The 25,587-nt window shown below is 41.1% G+C and overlaps 2 protein-coding genes across 5 annotated transcripts in view; one reads left to right on the top strand and one right to left on the bottom strand.

Annotated features, from left to right (window-relative positions):
- The first annotated feature begins 1,790 nt into the window (after positions 1 to 1,790).
- Positions 1,791 to 12,010, top strand: abhd17ab (abhydrolase domain containing 17A, depalmitoylase b). 3 transcript variants are annotated; one of them, XM_088004935.1, is made up of 6 exons: positions 1,791 to 2,415; positions 2,651 to 2,691; positions 3,990 to 4,354; positions 5,673 to 5,867; positions 7,179 to 7,358; positions 9,551 to 12,010. In XM_088004935.1, the coding sequence occupies exons 3-6, from the start codon at positions 3,996 to 3,998 to the stop codon at positions 9,774 to 9,776; spliced, it is 960 nt and encodes a 319-aa protein (XP_087861061.1). In that variant the 5' UTR covers positions 1,791 to 2,415; positions 2,651 to 2,691; positions 3,990 to 3,995; the 3' UTR covers positions 9,777 to 12,010. The 3 variants fall into 3 exon arrangements, with proteins under 3 accessions (XP_087861061.1, XP_087861060.1, XP_087861059.1); XM_088004934.1 differs by having other exon boundaries at positions 1,885 to 2,415; positions 2,574 to 2,691; XM_088004933.1 differs by having other exon boundaries at positions 1,885 to 2,691.
- Positions 12,011 to 14,067: 2,057 nt separating this feature from the next.
- The window catches only part of rgl1 (ral guanine nucleotide dissociation stimulator-like 1), a 35,048-nt gene continuing 23,528 nt past the window's right edge, over positions 14,068 to 25,587 (bottom strand). For both annotated transcript variants that reach the window (XM_015009101.2, XM_015009102.2), the window contains exons 3-18: positions 21,758 to 21,966; positions 21,244 to 21,303; positions 20,958 to 21,148; positions 20,726 to 20,850; positions 19,658 to 19,873; positions 19,468 to 19,571; positions 19,211 to 19,295; positions 19,030 to 19,119; positions 18,379 to 18,465; positions 18,134 to 18,166; positions 17,891 to 18,012; positions 17,541 to 17,630; positions 17,231 to 17,417; positions 16,150 to 16,401; positions 15,910 to 16,024; positions 14,068 to 15,708 (exon numbers count right to left, since the gene is read on the bottom strand). In XM_015009101.2, the coding sequence (XP_014864587.2) occupies positions 15,521 to 15,708; positions 15,910 to 16,024; positions 16,150 to 16,401; positions 17,231 to 17,417; positions 17,541 to 17,630; positions 17,891 to 18,012; positions 18,134 to 18,166; positions 18,379 to 18,465; positions 19,030 to 19,119; positions 19,211 to 19,295; positions 19,468 to 19,571; positions 19,658 to 19,873; positions 20,726 to 20,850; positions 20,958 to 21,148; positions 21,244 to 21,303; positions 21,758 to 21,966 (2,154 nt within the window). In that variant the 3' untranslated portion in view covers positions 14,068 to 15,520. The remainder of the gene's footprint in view (positions 15,709 to 15,909; positions 16,025 to 16,149; positions 16,402 to 17,230; positions 17,418 to 17,540; positions 17,631 to 17,890; positions 18,013 to 18,133; positions 18,167 to 18,378; positions 18,466 to 19,029; positions 19,120 to 19,210; positions 19,296 to 19,467; positions 19,572 to 19,657; positions 19,874 to 20,725; positions 20,851 to 20,957; positions 21,149 to 21,243; positions 21,304 to 21,757; positions 21,967 to 25,587) is intronic.

Here is a 25,587-nt window from a genome sequence, read left to right as displayed (position 1 = left end):
CTCTCCCCGCACTCCTCCAAAAAAACAGAATATAAACAGAGGTACTTGAATATGTGCTGCAGAAATCTAAATGTTATTGGTAGACTGTGCACACTGTGTGACATCAATTTAGTTCCCTATTTTCAGCTATGGTTGTCATTCAGTTTTACTCAAGATTCAACCTGGAATGAGTCCTCACAGAAGCCCTGCAGGCGTAAAGAAATTAGATGTTTAACTCAGCATACGCAACATTCTGCTGGTATAAAGGACGACTGTGTGATAATAACCATGTCTGAGTCTTCTACTTCCAAACTGTTTGTCGCTGCTGTTCTAATTATAGTTCTAGTGCTTTAGCACATGCAAAGTAGTTACAAGAAGCGACGTGTTTTTCAACCTTCTCTAGTATAAAACTGCGTCCCATAGTTGTTTCTGACCTGAGACAAGATGGCTTCCGTTTTAATAATTAAATGTGATTCAAATGAGTTAAATTTGCATCTAGCATCTTAAAATCTGTACTAAATTATATTTTGTTTGGGCACATCTCTAATATGAGGAAAACAATTATTCATCAACTAAAGCTGAATTTAAGCATTTCGTTGCAATGTGCTTGATTCTTTTTGTAGAAATTGCTTAGAGTTTTAATTTTTGACTTTGTAATTGCCCCTTTTGAAAAACTAATTTCACGTTTGCCATGTACTTTTAGACGAAAAGTTATTTTTATTGTATTTAATTAATTAGATAAGTTGCTCCTAAAAGCAACTTCTGCATAGTTCAAAAACTTTGAAAGCATTTGGACTAACTAGGTTTTAACATCAAGTGATTCTGGAGGTTAGCAATGATGCTTGGAATAAAAAACATTTTTCCTGTAACAGTTTAGTTTTTCTGTCAATGTTCGGGATGCTAAATGGGGATTGTAGAACACGCATGTGAACAGCAATACCCTAAAATCCGATCTAGCTTTTACAGCAAAACCAGTCCATAAAAATCACCACTTGAGTAATATGAGAATATTTATTAGCTGTCAAAAGTAAAACGCAAGCTGTAGCAATCTGAACCATCTAACGGTCATGCAAACTCTTGTAAAACTGATAAAAGCATTTCAGTAATCTAATCTTGAAGCACACAAAGGCATGAATAAGGATTTGAACATGCTCTAATCTTAATAACATAACAGATGAAAAAATGTTTATCTAGTTCCTTTGTGATGGTTAAATGAAAGGTTTGATCAAAGATTACAAATAATATTAAGCAACAATAATACCTCTAAACCAAATATTTTCAACATCAAACATGTAAAATCAATGCTCACATGTTTCTCTAAACATTACACAGTAATGTATATTGTAGAAAATGATACATAAGATGCAATTCAATCTATATTTAGGCAATACAGGTTATCAGAATATAACATTCAACCAAGCCTGTTTACAAACAAAAAGTCTCACAAACATAAACCGTGTGTCTGTGTTCGTTGCATTTTTGGCGGAAAATATACAAAACATTTTCCACCAAATGTTTGGTGGAAATCACTTGGCGCAATTAATAAAAAAAAAAAAGAAAAAAGAATTAATCAGTTAATTATTTTTAATTAGTTGAAGTTACTTGAGACAGAAATTTTACTCAAGAATAGTGTTAATGCTCACTACTGCACTCAAATAAAATGCACATTTACTTTTACTTTACTTTTACTTTTATTACTCAAGTAAAAGTACATAATACGGTGTAACAAAACTATTCCTAAAAGGATAAGTGTAAGTTACTACCCAGTTCAGCTTGTAACACTACATACTAGCTTGAACCTTTGTTTCGTTAACACTTGGTTCTTGTGCGACTTATCTCTATTTATAGAAAATAAGCAAATAAACTGACGTGGGGTTTGTCAAATTAACTCCGGGAGCTTCCGTCACACACACACAAAAAGTTTCGCGTCATATCCGGTCAACTACGCTTCCGGATGCGGTGAAATAGCAAAGACGAAGGAAAACACCGCTCTTACTAGGATTAATTTAAAGGACGAGACGCTGTCGGTGCAGTTAGCTGCGATACCAGCAAAGCTCACATGGGATCCATGTAGGGAGTTTGAGTCATTTCAGACGGTTTGTTACGGTAGTCTTCATGTGAGCTGTCTGGTTTTTTTTACGGAGTGTTTATATCTCCGAGTTGCTAGCTTAAGCCTCGGTTAGCGGGCGCTCAGACAAGCAGCTTCTCTGTGAGATGATAATCGGACTCGCTGGCGTTTAACCTGATATAGCACTCCCTCTTTTCCTTCTTCAGTGGGGTGCAGCTGTCTGCGTGTTTGGTTGTTTTCTAGAAGCGTTTACATTGGGGAGGGGGGGAGTTGTACTAGGTTAAAACACAGCCGATGGGTTTGTAATCAAGCGAACAAAAAACGAGGATTTTGGCCCATGAAGCCCCACGGGTTTGCTATTTGAAAAGGTAAATAGAGTTTAAAGTCAATTATAGAACTTTACAAAATGGCTGGACCCCGGACTTCAGTCTCTTCCAGGAAAAACCTGCCTATAGTTTGTAAATAGTACTTCCCTGTCAGCTTCTTGGCTCCACGACTTTTTTTTTTTTTCTTTTTCTGCTGGTAGAGGACCTAAACTACACCCTGTGCTGGAAACCGAAGAGGAAGATCTTTTATTTATTTATTTATTCTCGTTTGTCTAAGGAAAGTTTATATTTCATACGCTGAGCTCTTCAACTCAACAGGTACGTCAGCTTTCCTGCTCAGCATAATGTGAATTAGAGCAGTTTTTCCATATCAATTGTTATTTCACTGACAATGACGGCAGACTGTGCAGTAGGTGCTTACAATTTCAAAATTGGATATGCAGAAGACCACAAAAGAGCTCAGTCATGCTTACAGGTGTCTGGCTAGATTTTAAATTTGTGACAAAAGAGACGAATTAAATAAGATTTAAAAAAAGACAAAGGAATTATTGCTCTAGAGTTAAACCACTTGAAAAGGACCAGATTTGTAAAAGTAGGCTGTAATGAAATAAGGAATAAGTTAAAGCAAGAGATGTTTCAAGATTTTGCTTCCAAACTTTTTGACACGCCAACACCAATTTTAGCCAGTTTTGCTACATTAAGACATGTAATGTAAAAGAGGGAAATAAACACAAGTTTTACAATGTTTCGTTGTAGATTTTTATCCAGAGGAGTTGTTTTTAATTAAGAATTCAATCGGGAGCAGTTTTTGTCACCATGTTTAACAAATGCTTGAAAACAAAGATAATAATGTGTTGTCCTTAAAAAAACAAAACAAAACAAAAAACATGTCGTCACAGGCTAAATTTTATTTTCAAAAGCTTCTTACGCCTTTTTGTGCTTCTTTTTCGATATTGCAAATTGTTAACTTTGAGCAATCTTTCCTCAGTAACTCTGTCCCCAACAAAGAGTGTTGCAATAAAGAGTAGAGCTTCTGTGTGGTGCGTTCACTGACCAGAAAAAGATTAGATTATATAGATAGATGGAAATTCTCACAGACTGGTCATCGGTCAGGGCAGGTCAAACTGAATATTGACCAGTTCTAGTCAACGACTCAAAAAAAACCCCATTGCACAGTGCTGTGAATCCTATGTTATAGTAATGTTTGTACAAAACAAAATAATCTTCCAAGTTAATCTGAAAAAAACAAACAAACATATATTTAGTCATTATAAAGCAAAACCCTTAATATCTAGAGCTCCTTTTATCTTTTTTGTTTTTAGTTGCTGACATCGACTCATCTGCATAGCTGGCAAATGCTTAAATTGGTCACATATTCATCTTAATAGAAGTTCAAAACTACAATTTGCATTTTGCACCATGATCTTCTAATATAGGATTGTGGACTTGATCATATGTTGAGAAACTTGCCAGAGATGCAAAAATGTTCATTACTGTCGCCTCCAGGCAAAGTAAAGTGGCTCGCGCATGACATTGTCATAAAGCTCTTGTTGTGTTAGCATGGAGCTGATGTATATTCGCTGGTACAGTGACCCTCTTGTCTTCTTGCACCGCAGTGAAGGATGAACGGCCTCTCTTTCAAAGAGCTCTGCTGCCTGTTCTGCTGCCCACCATGTCCGAGCCGCATCGCATCCAAGCTGGCCTTCCTGCCTCCGGAGCCCACCTACGCCTTTCTTCCAGACCCTGAAGCGGACCCCCCCGCACTGGGCGCGTCCGGGACGTCGAGCCTGCGGTCGAGGAGCGGCGCTTCGGTCTCCGGAGGAGCCGGCGGCGTGGAGGGGAAGTGGAAGCTTCACCTGACGGACCGAGCAGAGTTTCAGTACAATCAGCGAGATCTCGACGAGGTGGAAGTGTTCTTCACTCGCTCCAGCAGAGGAAACCGAGTCGGCTGCATGTACATTCGCGTCGCAGGGAATGCCAGGTGAGAAGCTCGGAACGGTCTCGACTGATGTTCCAGATTTGAGATTTCTTCTCTCTTTAATTTTAAAGTTGGTCTCCTGTCCTCAAATGCATCTAAATCATGGAGTGTGACGTGTAGGTAGCAGGTATCTGTAGAACCTGATTGCCGTATTACTGTCCATAGCACAATAATACGGCATGCTTAGGGTGGATCTACTGGCGCCGCACAGCACTGTCCATTCATGGTGGGACAGAAACAAGCGGCAAGTCTGAGACATGCTATTGTGTCACATATGTCTTAGTCTGACAGCACAGGTGCTTAGGTTGAACCCCGTCAGTCCAACCGGAGGTAGAAACTTCTCCCGAACATCCTGGACCTTAAAATAATTAACCGAACCGTGCGGAGCCGTGCCGCTCAGCGGAAGCGAAGCATAAATGTTGCTGGTGGCCGGTTCTTGAGCCCCGACGTTCATGCTGTTGATCTTAATGTAGAGATGCACCAATCAGAGAGAATGATTCCTGATCTTGGTTTTTGTAAAGGTTAAGTATAAGATATGACTTTTTATTTATCAAAAACAGAAACTGAAATCTGAAAAAATATTTGATTCAGCTCATCGTCCTCCCCTTGTTCCTGTTAACTGACTCAGAAATTTCCTCAGTTTAGGTTTTTCTAATTGATCTCTGTCAACTAACACTCATTTTCCCTAAACGTCTAAACTTTCTTCCTTCCTTCTGACTCTTTAAAGAAATGTAAAGTTTTGGTTTCTCTTGTTTGTTTATTTTATTTTTTTATGGTTGCAATCATAAATAAGCAGCGTTGCCCTCAGTGATATTAGTTTCCAGTAAGTCGGAGACAAAGTCGTCACAGGTCTGCGTCGTTGACGCCATGTTCAAGAATCGTACACGGCTTTATGGCGCCGGTTTAAACATTAAACAGTTTGTTATGAGATAGGAACATAATTTAGATTCATTGAGGGACCAACCCTGCTAATATATGCAGTTGCTGATTAACTTCTAAAATCAGTTAAAGAATAAATCTTCAGAGTTCATCTGGGTTTGTGCGAGCAGAAATACAGAAAAAAATATATTTGACGCATATCCGTAAGGAGAGCGACATGTTTTTATTTCATCGTGGCAAAAACTAGAGAACCCGTTTGCATTAGAGCGGTTTTTTACTATATTTATTTACAACAAAATTCTTATTAGCGAAACAATTCTCGGCTATTAGCTGAAATCTTATCGGTCAGAATCTACACTGGCATTTCTCACCATATAATAACGACATGTCAGGAATCTTAAGTACATCTACCAACATTTCCTTTGAATCTGCCTCTCCTCAGATTTACCGTCCTTTTCTCCCACGGCAACGCAGTCGACCTCGGCCAGATGAGCAGCTTCTACATCGGCCTCGGCAGCCGTATCGGCTGCAACATCTTCTCCTACGACTACTCAGGTTATGGAGTCAGCACCGGCAAGCCCACCGAGAAGAACCTGTACGCGGACATAGACGCTGCCTGGCATGCCCTGCGTACGCGGTATGTTGTTCTAGAATCGCCCCGGACTCACAGGACTGCATTTTATTTTCCTTAGGGTCCATTAAAGCACTAGAAATTTGTATAAATTCAAATTATTTAAAAAAAAAAAAAGAAGAAGAAAAAAAAAAAAAAGAAAGTAGGAAACATTTAAAGAAATCCATTTGAGCATTTCTCACTTATTTCTTTCTGTTTTCTAAGCCCTGATATTATTTGAAAAAGTTTTTCTGGCCCCCATCTACAGACCACAAATTAGGTCATCTTTAATTTTAGTGGAATGAAAATTTAATATTAATCGATTTTCCAGTTTTTTAATTAATTGAGTAAAATTAGCCGTTTTATTGTTTGTTGTATCTTTTCAAAATAAAAACTCAACAATCTACAGTTTCATAAACTAATTACTGCCCATTAATAATAAAAACAGTGGATATAAAACTAAATCCACTGGATTGTTTAAAATCCATGATGTAAATTTGTGCACAAAAATTCAACTAAATTCAAGATTCACTTTACTGTCACTCAGCGCCACCTCCATGCCGAACTAAATTACAGTGCACAAGCGTGCATAAAACATGCAATAAAAATGACGATATAGTTAAGACGGTTTATAAAGTAAATTGTAATTTTTCTGTTTTCTGTTGTTAAAATGTAGTTGAATCCCTTTTTTTCCCCCCTGACACTGATTGAAAAAAAAGATTAGATATTGTTCTTTGAACATCTAATGTGAAAGACTTGAACCTTTTAATATTGTCCTCAGTTTTGCACATGACTGCAGGTACAGTTTTTTCACATCAACGTGAGAAGATGGGGCTTAAAATGGCAAAAGTTGTGCTTGGAGGGGAAAACAAAGATTGGTGGAAACATTTGTGTTTTGATACACCGTTTATCTGGAGAGTTTACATGCTGCAGAACAAAGTTACGGGTTTGTCTTTAAAAGTTGCAACTGAACCTTTGGTAACGTCAGCATCATTCAGCTTTGTGAAGGTCAATTAAATGCAGGACATAAATGTTCAACCAAACAAACTTTCTGTACTGCTACCAGATCTACCTGGAAAACTTTGGTGCAGGTGCCTCAAAATGTGGCATGAATTCAAAATGCCTGTTCGTCTGCAAAGCGCAGATATGATTTTGTACCCTTCTGTTGTTAAGACTAATGGATTTAGAAAAAAAAAAAAAGGTATATTCAGTGTTTTGACAAATTTTTTACTGAAATAGACTAAAATAAACCAAGTGATTATTATTATTAAGTGGCTGTATTTTTTTTATTTTTTTTGTCCTTTTACTAACGAGTCTTTCTCTACTCATTTTATGTAGATACTGCATAATCCCAGAGAACATTATCCTGTACGGACAGAGCATCGGCACGGTTCCCACTGTGGACTTGGCTTCGCGGTACGAGTGTGCCGCCGTCATTCTTCACTCGCCTTTAACGTCTGGGATGAGAGTCGCCTTTCCTGACACAAAGAAAACCTACTGCTTTGATGTTTTCCCCAAGTAAGTCTTCCTCACCCTCTGCTCAGTGCTGCACGTCTCCTTCTAGGGATGCACCGAAATACAAATCTGGGCCAGTGTTGATGCGCAATATTAATACTGCTACTGTGGCTAATATTTATAAATGTGTATTCTACACCTACCTTTTTGACGGGATTAAAATAAACACCAGTGGCATCGCTGTCACGTGACCAGACAAATACACATGAACAGCCTCCTTTCCCCTACTGAAATGCTAAAGGCAGCAAGATGGAAGTAAACATGGGTTGATGATATAGGACCAATACCGACCTTATTAGCCGATATATTGTGCATATCTATCTCTTAGCGCTTTATTGAGGGTGTCCAAAGCGTGGCCAGTGGCGCTCCCCCCCAGAAATATTTTTGAATTAAAAGAATGAATAATGAGTGTTTGCATCTGGAACCGGAATGTAGAGACCTGCTCTATAGTTAAAGTGACATTTATTGTCATTATACAGAAAATAAACAATAAGTCAATATGATGCGGTGGAAGGGAAAGGAGAGCTGAGAGCTAAGATCATTCAGTGGAAGAGAAGCGCTGTCAAATAACAGCTTTCAGCTGTTTTCCTGTTATCTTTGTTACTTTAGGGGCTGAATATGGAGCGGGAGAATCCCAGTGATAATTCACGCTTCAGTGTTAGATTCTATAGGTGGGTGAGAAGCAATTTGTTCCAAGGAGAATCTGGCTCCTGCGTACAACAGGTGACTGACTGCGTTTGGAGCATGAGGGCAGATAGGGCTTCATCGCCTTGCCTAGCAGATGTTTAGGTGCTATATTGTAGAATGAGGTACTGAAACACCTTCTGCAGCAAGATGTTCTTGCAGGTCTTCACAGATGATCCGCAGCCATTCTCATGATACTCTGCATATGGTTTTTTTGGCCCAGCAGACCTGGATTTACCAGCTGCTCTGCCTGTGACGCTGCATTTCCTGATTCCATTGGTTCCAGTTTGAAGAAACACTTTAGACTTCTGAGAGGCTTTTATAATCTTCCCCTGAACCATAAAACTAAACATTTATTTTCAGAGCTACTGAGAATTCCTTGTAGGGACTCTGCAGAGCAGTGAGGGATAGGCCCACGTTGAATGAAGTTTAATGTGTGGTGTACGTAATCAGCATTGAGCATTTGCATACATTCAAAGCAGCAAAATAGTCTAGTACAGACAGAGTTTTCTTTTTTTTTTTTATTACTTTGGGTTTTTGTCGGCTCTAGTGACCTTTGATAGTTGTCGGACAGGAAAGCGGGATGTGAGAGAGGAAATGCATGCGGCAGACCTCCATCTTAGTCCTCGACGTATATGAGCCGCACGCTTTTACCCCTGCAGTTTTCCATGTTTGATTGAATTTCATACAACTAACTGTTGCTTCACTAAAAGTTTTTTTGTTGTTTTTTTTCTCGGAAAACTCCCAAGTTATCAGAAGTCAGCAGGAAAGAAGCATGCTGAGGTGACTTCCCAAATACTGTCAGGCCACACATTATCGCCATGAAAGACTGAACCAGTAAAACCAGTCATCCCAACTTTGATTTGCATTTTTTTTCCTGCTTGATCTGATACATATTTGTGCTGCTGCATCATGGGTTTTGTACGTCAACACATTGCTGGTTATGAAAGTGGGATTTTCAGTTGTCCCATAAATCTTTGAAAACCATATTGCCAATTACTATATTTCTTATAGTAATTATTTGTGACACATTGTCTGTGAGTGAACTGTCACTTTAAAACAAGGGATTTTTTAAAACAATATTACTTGACATTGCTTGAAAATAAAACAAAATTAGTTCATATTTTAAGCATCTTTTACCAGCTTTCTTTTTACTATGCTTTTATTAGCATATTTAGCATAGCTAACAGTACAAAAACAGTCTTCATTTGCATGTCCTGTTAAAATGTTGATCCTTTCCTCAAATCTGACATTTCTAAAAGCTCCCAAATCTGTCAGGTTCCTTGATGGGGCAGGAAGCTAACAAGGATAAAACAAGATCTTTTCTGCTCAGCTTTCCTGTTTTCAGCTGTCGCTTTAACCCCCGAGTGACATTCCAATATCTCAACATGTTTAACCTCCGCACTGAAGAGTGTTTTCTGCACTGTGACCTGCTAGCGCTGACCACAAGAACATCCGGTGAAAATTAACTTCAGCGATGCCTAACTAAACTCTCCGTCTTCCCTTTTCAGCATCGAAAAAGTGTCTAAAATCACCTCTCCGGTTCTCATCATCCACGGGACGGAGGACGAGGTGATCGACTTTTCTCACGGCCTGGCCCTGTACGAGCGCTGCCCGAAGGCCGTGGAGCCCCTCTGGGTGGAGGGCGCCGGACACAATGACATTGAGCTGTACGTTCAGTATCTGGATCGCCTCCGGCGTTTCATTGGACAAGAATTGGCAGCTCAGCACCCCTGACCTTCACGAGAACATCATCATGTCATTTTCTTCTTCCTCTGGCACTTAAAGCGCTGCCTCCCCGTGTGGAAGATGGAAATAATGTCTTCTTGACTGTCCATCATGGCCCGCTGGACCACAGTGTCCCGCACTTCTACTGTAGGCCTCGACATAGACCACGGACCAACGAGGCACAAAGAGATCTTTATAATCAGATTTGTTTAAGTGTGGAAGACGACGTTTAGACGGTTTCACTTAGCAGAAACCTAAATAGTACTGATCATGTTTTAACAGGGCAGATAATGTATCTCTATTCTGTGCAATAACATGGACACAGTCCACAGAACGATGGCATTTGATGATGTTCAAAGATACCCGCTAAGAAATCATGGAGATTTTCTAGTCTACTTATACCTTGTGTGTGTGTGTGTGTGTGTGTGCGTGCGCACGCGCGTGTGTGTGTGTGTGTGTGTGTGCGTGTTTATGTCTCTGTGTGTAAAACTTTAATCTGTTAACTAAAGTTGGCAGAATAATATTGAAGCATGGGAAACACTTTTGTTCTTAAAGTCTTCATGCTAAAAATGAGGATTTTTTTTGTTTCCGCTTTTAACAGAAATTTTAAATGAGACTCCATATCGGATTTTAGATCAAGTAATCATGGGATTTTTGTTTAATCTCTAACACACCACTAGAATCAAGTGCAAACCTTAATAAATATAGACTCGGATTACTTTTGGTTTACTCTATAGTCGTCGTTTGTCGTGGCATTGGACTGCACTGCGTTGGAGGACGTTTCCTGTCTTATGCGTGAACTGTGGTCTGAATTTTTTCGGGTTTTAAAGGGACATCTGTACGGATTTAAGTTTTTACTCTTGAGTCTTTGATTTAGTCTTCACTGCACTCGATGTTTTCCTCAGGTAAACTTGTTTTTGACATTTGGACGGGAGCGTTCCAGACTCATTCTTTCTCATTTTAATAAGCTGAATATTTCTACAGGTGATTTCATGTCATCTTTTTTTTTTATTTTTTTTTTTATTGTAAACCAAGTAATAAACCAAACTTTGCTCCCAAAACGAAGGTACTCTTCGCAGCAAAGATTGGTGAAACGTTGACCTCCATCTTTTCTTCTTAGCAACTCGTGTAGATCCCAGTAGGGGCGTGGGATTGGTTAGAAGAAAGACATTCAGAATCTCTTTAAGTGAAACATTAAAGTTATTCCTTTCTGTTCGTCTTTTCTCTCACACCAGCTCACGTTTGCACGTTGTTCTGCGACAGGAAGGTCAGCGCTAACACTAAACGGGCCTGCAAACATCTTTTTAATATTGATACTGCTGAGATGCATTTCTACCATCATACAGTGAATAAAACATTCTTTATAAAGAAACATGTTGATTAAAAAAACAATAATCCCCACTGTAAATACAGAGGGATGCAGGATCTAAGTACAGTATTTTTTTTAAATTATTGTGAAGCACTACCTTTTTGCACAATATCAAGCTAAAAGATGTTTTCAGGGGTTTTCCTCTTTTTAATGATCTGTAAACTCTAATATTTGTGCGCAATTTTAGAGGCTCTACATCTTTACAAGTCTTGGTTTTCTTACAGTCTATATTCTTTTTCTTTGCAGATCCTTTCCATTTTTTATATTACAAAACCGTTTTTTTTTATGTGACTGATATTTTGAGCTTGGTTTGGGAAGAAAAGGTAATAATTTCCCCCCACTTTGCTTTATTTTTCTTTACTTTAGCCTCAGGCTGCAAACTACCAAAGTTTTAAATCACAATGAAACTTTCTCTGTTTAAAGCTAAGAATACACCACTGTTTACCCTTATGGGCTTTTTTTTTTTAGCTCTGAGATGCAATGCAGCAATTTCCAGGGTTCTTCATCAGTTTCTGAACCAAAATGTCATCCAGCGTTTCTGTTGCTGTTTTCTGTCTTCATATGCTTCAGGGGGGAAGGTTCAAAGTTGAATAGTTTTTTTTTTCTTTTTCTGTCTCTTATTTGTGTGATCTAATGTGTTCTAAGTTTGCATCCATGTTTGAGTTTGAATCCTTACCAAACCATGTGAGCTGATCAAACACCATGACACAGGAGCTTTATGTAAACGGCTTCTTTTCTTACAAACTGCAGATCTTATGTAAATGCTCCAATTCTTTATTATACTGACAATTTTTTTTTTTTTTTAGGTTTAAAAGATTTTGTTTTTCTCCAAGAGTTGAAAAGAATGAGTCAATAAAACATACCCAGAAGTTAATAGCTGTTTTGTTCTCCTTTTTTCATCAAGACTGTGCACTGGAGCGTGACAGAAGATACATTTCTGTCTCTCTTTTTTCTTCTATTTTTGTTTAAAAGAATGTTTTCTTATTTGGTTTAGTCTTTAGGCTTTTCTGGCATTCTTGGAATAAATACCTCCAATTGTTTAATGAGGAATATCCCATAATGGCTTGAATGAATAATTGGCTGATAAGTAAATGGGTCTTTATTTACACTTTTTGGCTGCGCCGTTTGGTCACTTGTTGGCGTTTTAGCTGCTGTGCTGAACAAAGGAGAAGGCTCAAATGAGGTTTTGTTATTTAAACCAGCAACAAGGACTGCGATGCGTCCCGGCCTCCCCTCTGTCTGCTACCGCGGTGGGAGCTGTGGGAAACGGAGACAGATGGAGGGTCAGCTCCAGCCACTCTCCTTCTTCTGCTCAGACTAAGCGCAGCTGCAGTGGCCATGTCCCCCGCGCACAAGACACAGCGAGTGCAGGCTGACCCGCTGCAGACGAAGACAAATCTGCAACCCTTTGACACGGACGCGCCTTCTTGCTGAACGGTGCCAAGCCACCACGACGGAGGAGTCGGTACGAAGCAGTCCGACAGCTGCCGGTGGAAGGTTCTGCATATTGTAACGTGGCTGACAGAAGGCACAAGAAAAGACAGATTATCATCCATGTTCCGTTGACCTGGGACAGAGATAATCAGCTCGCTGCCATTCACAGATCGCAGCAGTTATCTGTCTAAATGCTGGTTTTGCATTCAGGGAGAAACTGATGTGCGGCGAATTGGCATTTAAGGTGCAGAGGGTTCGATGAAGCCTTGCCGTATTCAAATCTAACTAGTAAATGATGCGGAGACGGGAGAAACCTCTCCGTTTTAGTATGCAAGCGAGGTTTTTCCAATACCCTTCCTGCAGTGGTGCCTGTTCACAGATTTATGCCGTATTCCTCTGATCTTGAGTTTATTCCTGTTGGCTGTTTTCTGCTGCGGGTTGACGTTTCTGCTCGGATTCACTCGGCGAACATTCAAGGACAGAGCAGCTTCTGCCAAATGCCAGTAATAAATATCCGCCCTGACCGACAAATCATATTTACGGTGTGTCAGCGATGCCGACGGCTGCTTGACTGATGCTAGCCCACGGCCTCATCTCAGGCATCCCTCTTCCTCTCCACCAGCACCACCTAATGTGCCACACTGGAGTCCAAGAAGGGTTTTTTTTTAAATCCAGATGTTGTGATCTATGTCCAGATTAACTATATGCAAACAGTTGGGTTCAAGTGAATAGCAGCAACATCACAAATCAGATCAGTCACTGTGTTTGGTAGAAATATGGAAAACAAATTGCTAATAGGAGAAATAAAAACTCAACAGTCGACAATGCATGCTGCTCTCTGTAACTGAATCAATAATTTAAATTGATTTTGGCTAAATTAGAAGAGCGGATTCCAAACTGTGAATCATTTTGTTCCAAAACTAAACAGGTTTGAAACAAACTGGTGCCAAACAGGAGGAAGGGAGAAAGTTTTGTACCTGCGGACGGGTCAGTTCAGACTTTGTTCAGAACAACAACATACTTTGACTTAATAGTTGATTGGAGAGATTCAGAAGTCAAGAAAATGATAGTCTGCTCAGCTAAATTAAACCTAACGCTTTGGAAGGGAAACCAAAACCAGAAAAAAACGTAGGAGAAAACAGGAAACCACCATTCAAAGACTGACCACAATCACAAAACTGAGCCAGTAATTAACTGGTCTACGGTTTTCTGTCAATACTGTAACATTTGCTGCACTGTTAGATTTATACAACAGGCTTTACAAAGTTGACCTGAGCAAACACAGATTCAGGAAAGAGGCCCTGACTGCTGCAGTCAAGTCAGCAGAAATGTCCTCCACTCCAATAAATATCCGTGGCTCATCCTGCAGAACGGCGCTTTATTATTATTCCAAACAGGAGCGAGAGCGCCGGGCATCACAAGACGATGGACATGCTGCGATGTGCTCAGAGAGGTGATATATATATATATATACCTCGAAATCAAAAGTCAAACAGACAAGTTTGATAATAATTTATTTAAACATGTAGAATAAGAATCTTTGGCAGTGGAGAACAGGAAATGAGGATGGGTTTTGGGAAAACATCTCCAAGTGAAGTGTTGCATGAAAAAGCCTGGCACGGCGACACAAGTCCCAACTGTGCGCTGCTGGAGTATAACTGGTCAGACTGGTCAGCGTCGCATCATGACCGCGACCCTGTAGGCGCCTGCCGATGCTGATCTGATTTAGTCCGAAGGGAAAACTGGCCTGGCTCTGCAGATGGGAAGAGTTTTTTTTTTATATATATATATATGACACAGATGGATAATAAAATAAAGTGTCCTTCTGAATTAGTCAAAGTAAAATCTGGCACAGATGGTCTTTTATAACAAATTTGAGTTCATTAACACTTGTGTTGAAGATCTCTTGTTACCCTCACATTGGTGAATACAATTCTGAATGAAAAAAAAAAAAAACAGAACAAAAACGTGAACTCATTTAGTAAAGAGGGAGAAAAACCACTTACAGAGTGGTTCATTCATCCTTCAGATTCACATAACACTGACATCTGTCAACTGGCATCAGTCTGAGACATTTATCTGCTTTCTCTTTCAGTAGGAGGCCAAATTCATTTTCGGTCCTCGCGCATTTTATTCCTTTTTTGTTTTTTATGCGAAAAGATAAATCTGCATCAGAAAGCAGCACTAATTGCACCTCTTCACCCTGAAGACAGGGCATGTAAGGCCTTTTCAGTATTTGCCAATGACTTGTTAAAACCAAGTACAGGAACCAATCAGAATGCACCGACGCGGCATTCGTCACACAGCTCACAATATGAGGGAAGAGTTGGGGCGGGGGAGGATGAACGCATACACACGAACATACACACACATATATTATGTACACACATACACTGTGCACACTGTGCACAAGCCAGACGAGGGCTGTTCAAGACGCCCGACTGGGGAAAAATACTGACGTTAAGTTCCTTTCAGTCAGCTAATACGGTTCAGAAATACTGTTGAAGGTCCATTCGGTCAGTATTAACAAAGTCAAACAGGACTGAACACCAGAAACTTGCTGTTTCATTTCCGTTCAAAGGACATTAAAGCTTCATCTACACAGATGAGTCGTTTTCACAATACTGTTGGAGGTCGGGGAGTCGGCTGCTGCTTCCCCCTCCCCCCGCCTGTGCAAAAAAATCTGTCTGAGGCCACTTGGGGTCGCTGTTGCACAGATGCACATTAAGGCTGACAAGGTGATGATGGCAGAGTTTGTGATGAGACCCAAATGGGAAGAGTCTGAAAACAGGAGCGCTCACTGAAATGCATATGGTCCATGTTAAATAACTCAGAGCTCTTAGTTTATTAACGAATCCTCCCACTGCGACCATCCAAAGTGGCCTGGATTAGAGTAGCGCAGAGCCCAATGGAGGACCGGGGTGTGAGGTGGGAGTGGTGGGGTGGGGGGTCACAGCGTGACTTTGCTGAGTCTGACCGAGAGGCTGGAGCGATGCTGAGCGCGAGGAAGAGTGGAGCTGCAGCGGCTCCTCAGCTGCACGGGTCGACCGGCTGAGCCTCGAGCGCGCAGCAGGAAGTCGAAGTTGGCTGAAGTGTTCATGGCGTAGAAGACGTTGGCGTTGTCAGGAATCACCAGCTCTGAGAGACGTTAAGGAGAAAACAAACAGTGTTAAGAAGCTGTCAGTGATCCATTTCTAAATGAGATCAAGGTCAAATAATCAGCGGGGAATATAAAATGTCACTAAAGTTGAAATCTTTGTTTATTTGTGTGTGTGTGTGTATGTGTGTGTGTGAATCTGTTTGCCTTTAAATGACACTTTTTGGCAGCCATGTTTTTACCTTTCTCCTCAGAGATGACCTGCACCAGCTCAAATCCTTCCTCTGGCTCCACCTCCAGGTTGTGCTTCGCCATGGCTCTGGCTATCACAGCCGGGGTCTTGTCCTGACTGGTCAGCTATTAACACAACAACAGACACATCAGGATTTCGCCTGCTTCGTCGCAGACTGCCTCAAAATCCCAAAGCTGTTTTTCTTTCGAAAAGCACAAATCCTGCCTTTTTTTTTTTTTTTTTTGCTCACCAGTATGCTCTTGTACAGATTGCCGTTGCCGTGCTCCAGGCTGACTCTGACGATGCACGCGTCCTGGGCTTGGGTGTTGTACGCCGGGGTCTGGCTCGCGGAGCAGGGACACATGGGCGTGAGGGAGATGGACCGCCTGTGGGTGCCGGGGCGCCCGGGCAGCGAGGGCGAGGCGGGAGTCATGGAGCCGCTGGCGGTCGACGAGTTGGTGTCCATGGAGTGGAGCGAGGTGCAGGACGACGACTCTGAGAGCTGAGAGGAGAGTCAGACGTGGTCGTGTACGAATGTTAGTTATTTGAGGCAGCAGCTGAATGCAGTTGAAACAAAGTGATACTTTTGGCAAGTTTTAAAAAGTAAAAACAGTTTAACTCGTTAGAAAGTGAAACTGTGTTTCCTTTCCCTCCTTCCAGTAACCGTAGAATCGTGACATCCAGCTCAGCAATGTGTTGCACCAGCTTTTTACTTTAAATGTAAAACAGCGTCAGATAACAAAGTCATACATTCGTGGAAACGGGAAGAAATAACTCTATGCTTTTCTTTTCTGAGGGGTGATGTGTTTTTTTTGGTTTCTTTTTTATAAAAAGTTATTTGACTGCAAACTTGCAAACTTCAATAGTCACTAGCTGATTTCAACTTATACTCAACATGAAACATGTCTAATTATTCTAAGTTTTTGTTCACTTTGCACACCGACCTCAATAAATGTTGGCTTCCCTGCTGTTATTTACAATTCTACCTCATTTTAAATAACATTTGTGCTGTTATTTGTAGTATATTATTGTTTGCGGGGTTTTTACCTCACTTCTTGTAAATGCTTTTTATGCACAAAATAAACATTCACATCTTGTTCTCTCTTTGAATTACACCACTCCTTTGCATATTTATCTTAATCTGAGAAAGTTTTTTTTTTAATTGTACAGTCTGATTCTCATGTTTTAAATTTACTCTGCATCTCATTCTTATCTTTTATGTTGTGTGAATATTCACTCTTCCACTTGCACCTTTCATTTCCCCGCGGTGGGTCAGTAACGGATATTTCTGTTTTGTTCTATCCCTGACAATCATTTCGGTCGTAACTCACCTTGTTCTGACTGGAGTCGGCGTTGTGAGTCGGACTGGCGAGCCCCTCGTTGTCAGACGGACCGCTGGAGTCGTTGGACGACACGCTGACCGAGTCCATGCTCTCTCCCGAGCTGCCAGCAGGAGGCGAGCGCGGCGTCTCTCTGACTGGTGAACTGGCTGTGCTGCTGTCTGGCCCAAGAAACAGTCTGCCCAGTGGAGGAATGGGGGTTATATGTTAGTAAAAGAAAGATATGCTTAGATATGACTAACACCCCCTTCCCTCCCCCCTCAGATCTTCTATCGTTCATCTGTTTTGAGAGTGAACTCACAGGCTGATTCTCTTCACCATGCTCTTTCGAGGTTTGGGTAAAGTCGGGCTGCTGTCGCCGAGCCCTTCGACCTCACAAGACAAGGCGTAGCTGTAAGGCAGAGCAATAAACCCTGAGTATCATAAAACTTTAATAAGCCAAGTCCGCTGCGAGGCGGCAAGGAGAAACAAAAGACAGAATCAACACGGCAGATCGGTGGGGAGTGAAGGAATGGTAGGAAAACAGGGAGAAAGAAGCTCATCATGTGTTTATGAGCACGAACAATTGATCCAACAGACTGTGGCTCACGCACTGATGTGATTGTTGACACGTTTAGGAGACGAGACACAGTGAGGGAAAAGCAGCAGTACCTCTCCTCCTCGCTGAGTTGAGGTTGGTTCTTAAACCAGCGGAGGAAGGCCGGGTCTGCAGTCAGGCAGTAGCTGTTGCAGGCCGACTGGAGCAGCTTGATCTGGGCGATCACCTCAAACTCCTGCAGAGGGAGAAGGACAGAAGGACGGTCACCAAAGGCAAACAAAAACAAAAAAAAAGCCTCACACCAGAAAAGCCATTTGGATCCTTCATGTCAGCCAATAAACAGGAGGATTCCTCACCCTGCGTCTCTTCTCAAAGTTGATCAGGCCCCCCTGTGGACACAAAGACACAAAGAGAGCGTACGGTCAGACCCTGGGGGCGTCACATACCGGCGACCGCTCAGGCAAACAGCATTAGGTGGAGCGCGCCGACTGGGACGGCGGAAACACGGGCATCAACATCACATCTGCAAGGTTCCGTTCTCACAGCAAACCGGCGAGGGACTAAACCTGCTGGTGCCTTTTTTTTAATATATATTATTTACCTCCACAATGTCTGGCCGGGCCGTGTCCAGCATGGTCAGATCAGTCAGAAACGTCCCCAAGTACGGTATTGTGCCTTGCATCGCGCCCTGTGAAGAAACGTTGATTTTTTTTTGTTTGTTTTTTGGTCACTTTAACAGTAAATAAGATATTGCATTTGATCTTACAATATATGTTACATGTATTTCTAATATTTGAGAGAAAAAGAAGCCTCTCGGATTTGACAAATTGTCAGTTCATTTGTAGAAAGTGAACAGGCAGAGAGCAATGTTGTGGCTTCTGTAAAGGCGCGTTAGTCAACAAGCCCTTCTTTCTTAGCTCTCTCCCGCTGATGCTTATGGAAGTTTTAGATTTTGCTGCTTGCAGCTTTAATTTACACTGAGCTGTTGACAGATGGCGAGGCAGGCCTGTAAATTACAGCCCCGACTTAATGTGCGTCCAGCACGCAGCGCGTTGGATAAACAAAGCTAAGCATGTGGCTTCAGCATCCTGGAGAGGCAAGAATTCTCCTTTCACTACATTGCTCAGGAGGAATGTGTTGTTTGCATTTTTCTTTTCGTGTCAGCCGCTTTTGAAAAAGAAAAGAAAAAAAAAGAGGAAAGAAATCCATCTGCCTGGTTGTTGTTTCTGAACTTCACCAGGGATTCTCTCACCATTTCCTTCTGCAGCTGCAGTCTCTTGTGGGTGCGCTTTTGGTGATCTTTGGCGCAGCTCTCCAGACTGGCAAACTTTGAAGTACCTTCCTGTGAATAAATGAAAAACAAAAATAAATAAATAAATAATGAATTTTGGGATTTAGCTGGGTCGGTGGGAGGCGATCTAGATCCGACTTACCCTCATGAGCAGCTCTCTGCTGGTCAGATAGTTGTTCTGGTCAGAGAAAATGTCTGAGAGCTCCTCAAATGTCTGCATGCTGTCTCTGGATCAAAACACAGGCTTATTTCAGCAAACAGGATCAGAAACAGGTGCTGAACTATGAGTGCAAAAAAACCAACAACAAAAACGCAGCAACTTGCTTCCAGGAAATTCTGCCAAAAGTCCGACTTGTTTAAAACAGATTACTATGCACACTGGAGAGGCTGAATGCTTACTTGTGAACACAGGCCCACACTCTTTTCAGTCTGTACAAAGGGTTGGACTGCAGTGCCGACACAATCGCTCTCAGGGATGAGAAGTTCTTGCGTATCCTGCACTCCTGCGCAGAGAAACCAAGCAAACGGTCACAACGTGGCTCGCAACTTTCCGTCCGCAATCTGGGATGCTTCTGGGACTTTTCCTGACCTGGGCGATGTCTATCCAGCGCTGGATGACCCTCGCCCTGACGTGCGGCCTGAGCTGTCTGTGCTTCAGCACCGTGTTCACCACGCAGGCGGCGATGGCGTTGAACTGGGTGATGGTCGCGCGGATGGTGGGAGCGCTGTGCTTGTTGTCCTTCTTGTCCCTCTGGGACCAGATGGAGCCCAGGCAGTGGTGGGGGACGACCTTCTTGAACAACAGCTGGAAAGAAAAGACACAGAAACTGCTGCTGAGCATGGCCAGAGGAGCTGTGAGTCCAGCGCAGAAACAGCTGGATTTCCACACAAGAGCAGCGTAAGTTCAAGTAGCTTGAGTAATTTCTCAAATCAGCCGGCGTATGTGGTGCTCATGGATGTTTGGTGCTCTAACAGCTCAACTTTTGCTTCTACAACTTGTGCAGATTGAGATCATATAAGTATTTGAAAAAGTTTCTAACTTTTTGTCAAGTCTCAAAGTTTTTATTCAATTACTTTTACTTGTCGAAGTAAGGTATCAAAGAATCGGCGGGAAAGCAAAGTACTTGAAAAGGGGCCAAAACTGAAAGCCGAGCAAAACTTTCACTTTATATATATATATAGAGAAAAAAAACATCTACACATTTCTTATTTTCTAAAAAAAATAAAAAAGTATTTTCTTATTTTTTAAGAAAAAAATTTCTTAAAATATCCAAAACAGATAGGTTTCTGTGAGGCTTTTTAATTCACTTTTTTGTCACACGTGATGGCAACACACGAGAAATTTTCATCATCTGGTTTCATAAATAGTAATGAAGATTTTTCAGATGTACTTAAGATGAGCTTCACTGACTTTACTAGGATACATTAATCAATTTTATTTTATTTTTTACAAAGTATTTGATTTTAAGCAAACGTATGAAATTCCAAAGTTTTCTTGTGGGATCATCACATTAAAATATTTCTGAATTTTTCTGCATTTGGTGTTCAGAAAACATCCAGCGGCCTCCTCTGACGAAGGCTGTAACCGGAGGGATATTTTCAGAGGAAAAGAATCGTAGAGATGTGCAATGTTTCCATTTCCTCTCCCTCCTCTTACCGCGTCCATGTAGGTCAGCTGCTCGGCCACCAGGTCGGCCTCAAACGACAGGAAGTCCTCCTGGACCTCAATTTCCACCTCCTCGTCCTCCCCGAGGCAGAAGGAGCTGTTTCCCTGGAAACCAACTAAAAACAGACCAATAAATAAATAAATAAATTATTAGTCTCCAAATAAATTGACGAAAAACAGAGAGGAAATTAAACACAAAAAAACAAAAAAAAACACCGATTACCGTCTGTTTCGTCCATGTTGGCCTGACCCAGCAGCTGCTCCAGCAGACCCTCGGCACGTCGGAGCGCCTCCGAACCTGGCAGAGCTTTGCGCAGGTACTCCATCAGCCTGTGGAGGCAGGGGTAGTCCGGAGGCTCCTGGAAGTCCTCGGGACACTGGTCCAGCCAGGCACGCAGGATGGAAGCCAGGGCGCTGTCGGTGCACAGAGACGGACGCGTGTAATTAATCACTGATGCCAACAGGAGCTCGGCTGGAAGTGACTGTGACGTATTGAAACCGAGTCTCACTTTCTAATGGCTTCACTGCTTTCAGTGCCTTCCTGATCATTTTCTTCCACACTCCCATACCTGCCAGAGATAAAAAAAAAAAAAAATCAATTTAATAAACTTGCAGCCGTTCACAATCATATATATACGGAAGAGGATTGGGGCCACTGGGAAAAAAAAAACAGTTCTGACTTTAATCTCAGATTTCTGAGTTTAAAGTCAGAATTCTGAGTTTAAAGTCAGAATTTTGACTTTAATCTCAGATTTTAATCTCAGAATTTTGACTTTAATCTCAGAATTCTGAGATTAAAATCAGAATTCTAAGTTTAAAGTCAGAATTTTGACTTTAATCCCAGAATTCCGAGATTAAAGTCAAAATTCTGAGATTAAAATCTGAGATTAAAGTCAGAATTCTGAGATTAAAGTCAGCCAGAGGCCCTAATCCTCTTCCATATGTATATCATATTCTTCTTTTTTATGTAGATTTAAAAAATGAAGAAAACAAAACAAACAAAAAAAATTATCCGGCCTATACCTGTCCAGCAGCAGCTGCAGTACAGTCTGGGTGCTGGCAAAGGCTCTGTAGGTGGAGAGGAAGATGGAGGTGTAGGTGAGGTCGTTGTCTCCGAAAGCCGTCAGCAGCGTCTCCACCAGGCGCTCCAGAGTTCCGGCGCGGATGCTGCGGATTTTGCAGGTTTCCAGCTGGCTGACCGTGTGGCCGGGAGGCAGGCGATCGCCCTCCGCCTAACCACAAGCAAACACCGTCAGACTGCTGCAGCAGAACACACTCAAACACCTCCGACGCGCTTCCTCTTTTGGTCGCTCTCAGATGGAACAAGTAGTATAATCAGAAGATTTTACTTTGGGTTGAGTAATTTACTATTTTCTGCAGGTAAACTCCAACAAATAGTGTATAACTTCACCATAAAAGTGTTACCATGATAGTTTTTCTTTCAGTATTTGAACCCTTTATTTGCGTGTCATTTCCTTCTTATGTTTTCTCCTCCCGTTTATTTATTTCTTGCATTTCCTTTTAACATTCCTCCATCTGCATCTTGGAGTTTTGTAGTCGACGCTTTTTGCTACATACTCGAGGAAGGCTTTTTTTTTTTGTTTGTTTTACAGTGTGTCACACATTGGAATGAACCTGGTGAAAACTTTGAAAAATCTGAATTTGTAACTTTTACGCCAACAGTTTTTGTGAACATTTTAGATTTCTAATTTTATCCGCTTATCTCCAAACCTGCTTGTTTTTTGTAACGGAGCTTAAAGACTGAAAAATTTGAGGAGAATATCTCCTGAAGTTTTGAGTTGGAAAGTTGGAGATTTTTCACCAAACCCGACTTCAAAGTCAAATATGGGTATCGATGTGAAAACTCTAAACCCAGGATATGAAAAGGAAGTAAATAAATAAATAAATAAAAAGACATAATGAAAGAAAAAAAGCAAAGAAGGAAGTGACAGAAATGAATACACATCTTAATAAAACATGCAATTATTTATCTTAAGATAGATGATTAAAATGACCAAAACTGCAAAATGAAATAAATTATGCAAAAGAAATTGAAGAAAAAAAATTATGCTCAAGTAAATTCAAGTGCAGGTCCCCCCACCCCTCCTTTGTTATTATTTAGCATTGTTGCCTTGGTTACTTTGTAACCAACTTTTCTGGGTTCAAAGTTGAGCCACAGGACGTTTTGTACCAACCATTCATCACTTCTTACCCCACCAGAACGTCTCACACAGATGTAAAGCGATTTTTAATAGTTTTCTCATAGTCGACTGGAAGCAAATGAGGTAAAAGGACTCCAATAAAAACATCCACCAGCTGGAGGTAACTTCATAGAGTTATTTTGACTTCAATTAGAGGTCATGTCTCACATTTCGGAAATAGACAAGAGGGATCAAAACCAAGAAAAGTTTAATCGGGGTTCAATAAAAAGTTCTAGCATGTATCTATTATTCTGATTTTGACATTTTCATGATCATTTTTATGCTATATATGAAGTACAAAGGAAAACAAATTTGTAACTCATGGTTAAAATGTGAGCAAAATGGCAGCAAAACACTTTGAAATTGTCATAAAAACCAGCAAAGGGACGAACAACCAGCCCTTTATCTTTGCACCAATAAATGCAAAGATAAAATTAAACACTTTAAAGGGCTTGCATGATCTCATAAGTTATTATAATACTACTGCTACACAACACTTTTATGTTTTTTCTTATTTATTTATTAGCATGCTCTGTACTGTAATGCCTCAGACATTAATGACACTGTCTAAATTTAGTACTATAGGAACATGTATTTCCTGGTTTTACTCAGGACATATTTTTCTGTCGTGTTCAGAAAAAAACAAGAACATGACATGTTAATAAGACACAAGGTTATAAAAAAAGTCAATCCAATCCATTTCTGATAACCAAAGAATAAGGAGGAAACAGCATTGATAGCCGTGACCTATTTTTAATCCCAGTTTCTCCAGATGTGTCCGACTATTGTGTCCGAAGGGGGAATCGAGCGAAAAACAGGGCAGGGAGAGACCGTGGGAGGGTGGCACATGGGCGCACAGAGAGGAGAGAGAGAGACCTTGGTGAAGTTAGCGCGCTGCAACAGGAAACGCTCCCAATCTGCTTTTAATCACAGCGAAGCCCCTCCTCCACCGGTCCTCCAGACACAGAGGAGGACAGCGGCGGAGCAAACTTCTCCCACCACTCCCCTCTGATAAGAGCCTAAACACGCAACAAGTAAGATTCCTATCTGTGCGAGTTGAGTCACCGCTGGGTCACACAGAGTCTTAAACGTCACAAAGAGCGAGTGCGTGAAAAATAAACACGATTTGCCCTCTTGAAATCCTGTAAACACAACTGAACTCGTTAAGAGCTGCTCTCTCCTTCGCTGACAATCAATAACATCCAGGGAGTTGTACTGATGTGTCAGCTGGAACTTTCTCCTGCTTTCCCTGGTCAGTAGCTGGCACTGATCAAAACACCCCACTTTATTTTAATTAGCTGGAGCACACGCCACTGTCAATACATCAATAGGCCCTTATAGCCGCAGGGCTTTTGTGTTATTGTGCAGCTTATACCCACCAAGTTCTCCAACATGCCCCATACAAAAAACAAAACAAAAAAACAAAACACCAACGGGACAAAATACAATACTCTTATTTATGTCAAACAGAAACTCTGTGAAAACTTCTAAAGCAAGCTAATGCCCTATAATTTGTCCCCCTCTGTGCTGCATAATAACACAGTCCACAGCATCTTATTATGCAGGGCATAATAGCAGAGGAAAACAGTAATGCCTCATATTCTCTGGAAAAGCGTTTAATACTCTGTTTTTTCCTCCGTACCAGCATTTGGTAGGACGCGCTTCCCCCCCCCCCCACACACACACCCCCTCCCCCGCGTGGAGAAACAAGCAGCTTTACCAGCAGCTGGAAAAGTCAGGAAATCACATGCTCTAGCAAAACAGTCCAAGTCGAGTGAAACAGTTTTTTTATCCAGCAGCAGCTGAAAGGTGTTGCCTAAGTTAAGCAGGCTTAAAACGTTAAAACAATAACAGTGGCGTCTGTCGGCCCACAAACGGCTGATTTAAACAGAAAGGGTCAGTCGAGGCGTTCTGGTTTTAAACTCAACAACAGACAGCTTCAACAAACCATCTGTATATAATCAAATTTATGGCAGTTCAAAAAAAAAAAAAAAAACTCGGGGGGTTTTTTACATTTTTGCAGCAGAAAGCCGGGAAGGAAGAAAAGCATCAGGAGTTCATGTGTCTTGCTTAAGGTTTGTTTTGAGCCTGCGCTCACAACCGATTATATAAGGTCATATTTTTATGATCTAGTCATAGCCCACTGTAAAGACATGCGGTTATATGGCTGCATTGTAGGTGTTAGCAGAAGGTCACTGACTTGATCAGAGGTCGTAACCTGTCGTGTTTCATAAGAGTCGACTGGCTCAAACAGGGACCGGAGCCAAAACAAATGGGAAAAAGGTTTAGCAGGAAGATATATTACACAGCTAAATTTAATTATACATAAGTGAGGGAATTTCATGTCCCTTTTTTCTCCACAATTCATGGAAAATGCTCACGTATGGAGAAAGAGCAGCTGATATCCATTGGTTACGTACAAGGTTATGGCATAGTAGGAAATGTGATTTTGAGACTCCAATAAAACATGAAGTTTCCTTTTGGTCAGGGGTCATAAGTTCTCACATTTTGTAAGAGTTAACTGGCGCAAATTGGCATCGGAACATATATATATATATATATATATATATATATATATATATATATATATATATATATATATATTTTTTTTTTTTTTTTTTTTTTTTTTTTTTTTTTTTTGGATTTATCAAC

This window comes from Poecilia mexicana, unplaced genomic scaffold, assembly GCF_051168715.1.
Source record: "Poecilia mexicana isolate PSO_F unplaced genomic scaffold, ASM5116871v1 scaffold_4, whole genome shotgun sequence".
Lineage (NCBI taxonomy): Eukaryota > Metazoa > Chordata > Actinopteri > Cyprinodontiformes > Poeciliidae > Poecilia > Poecilia mexicana.
This window is presented reverse-complemented; position numbering and strand designations above follow the sequence as displayed.

Coding starts and splice junctions, on each gene's coding strand:
- abhd17ab (XM_088004935.1), top strand. CDS start 3,996: ATGAACGGCCTCTCTTTCAAAGAGCTCTGCTGCCTGTTCTGCTGCCCA. Junction 5,868..7,178: donor TGGCATGCCCTGCGTACGCG/GTATGTTGTTCT, acceptor CATTTTATGTAG/ATACTGCATAATCCCAGAGA. Junction 7,359..9,550: donor TGCTTTGATGTTTTCCCCAA/GTAAGTCTTCCT, acceptor TTCCCTTTTCAG/CATCGAAAAAGTGTCTAAAA.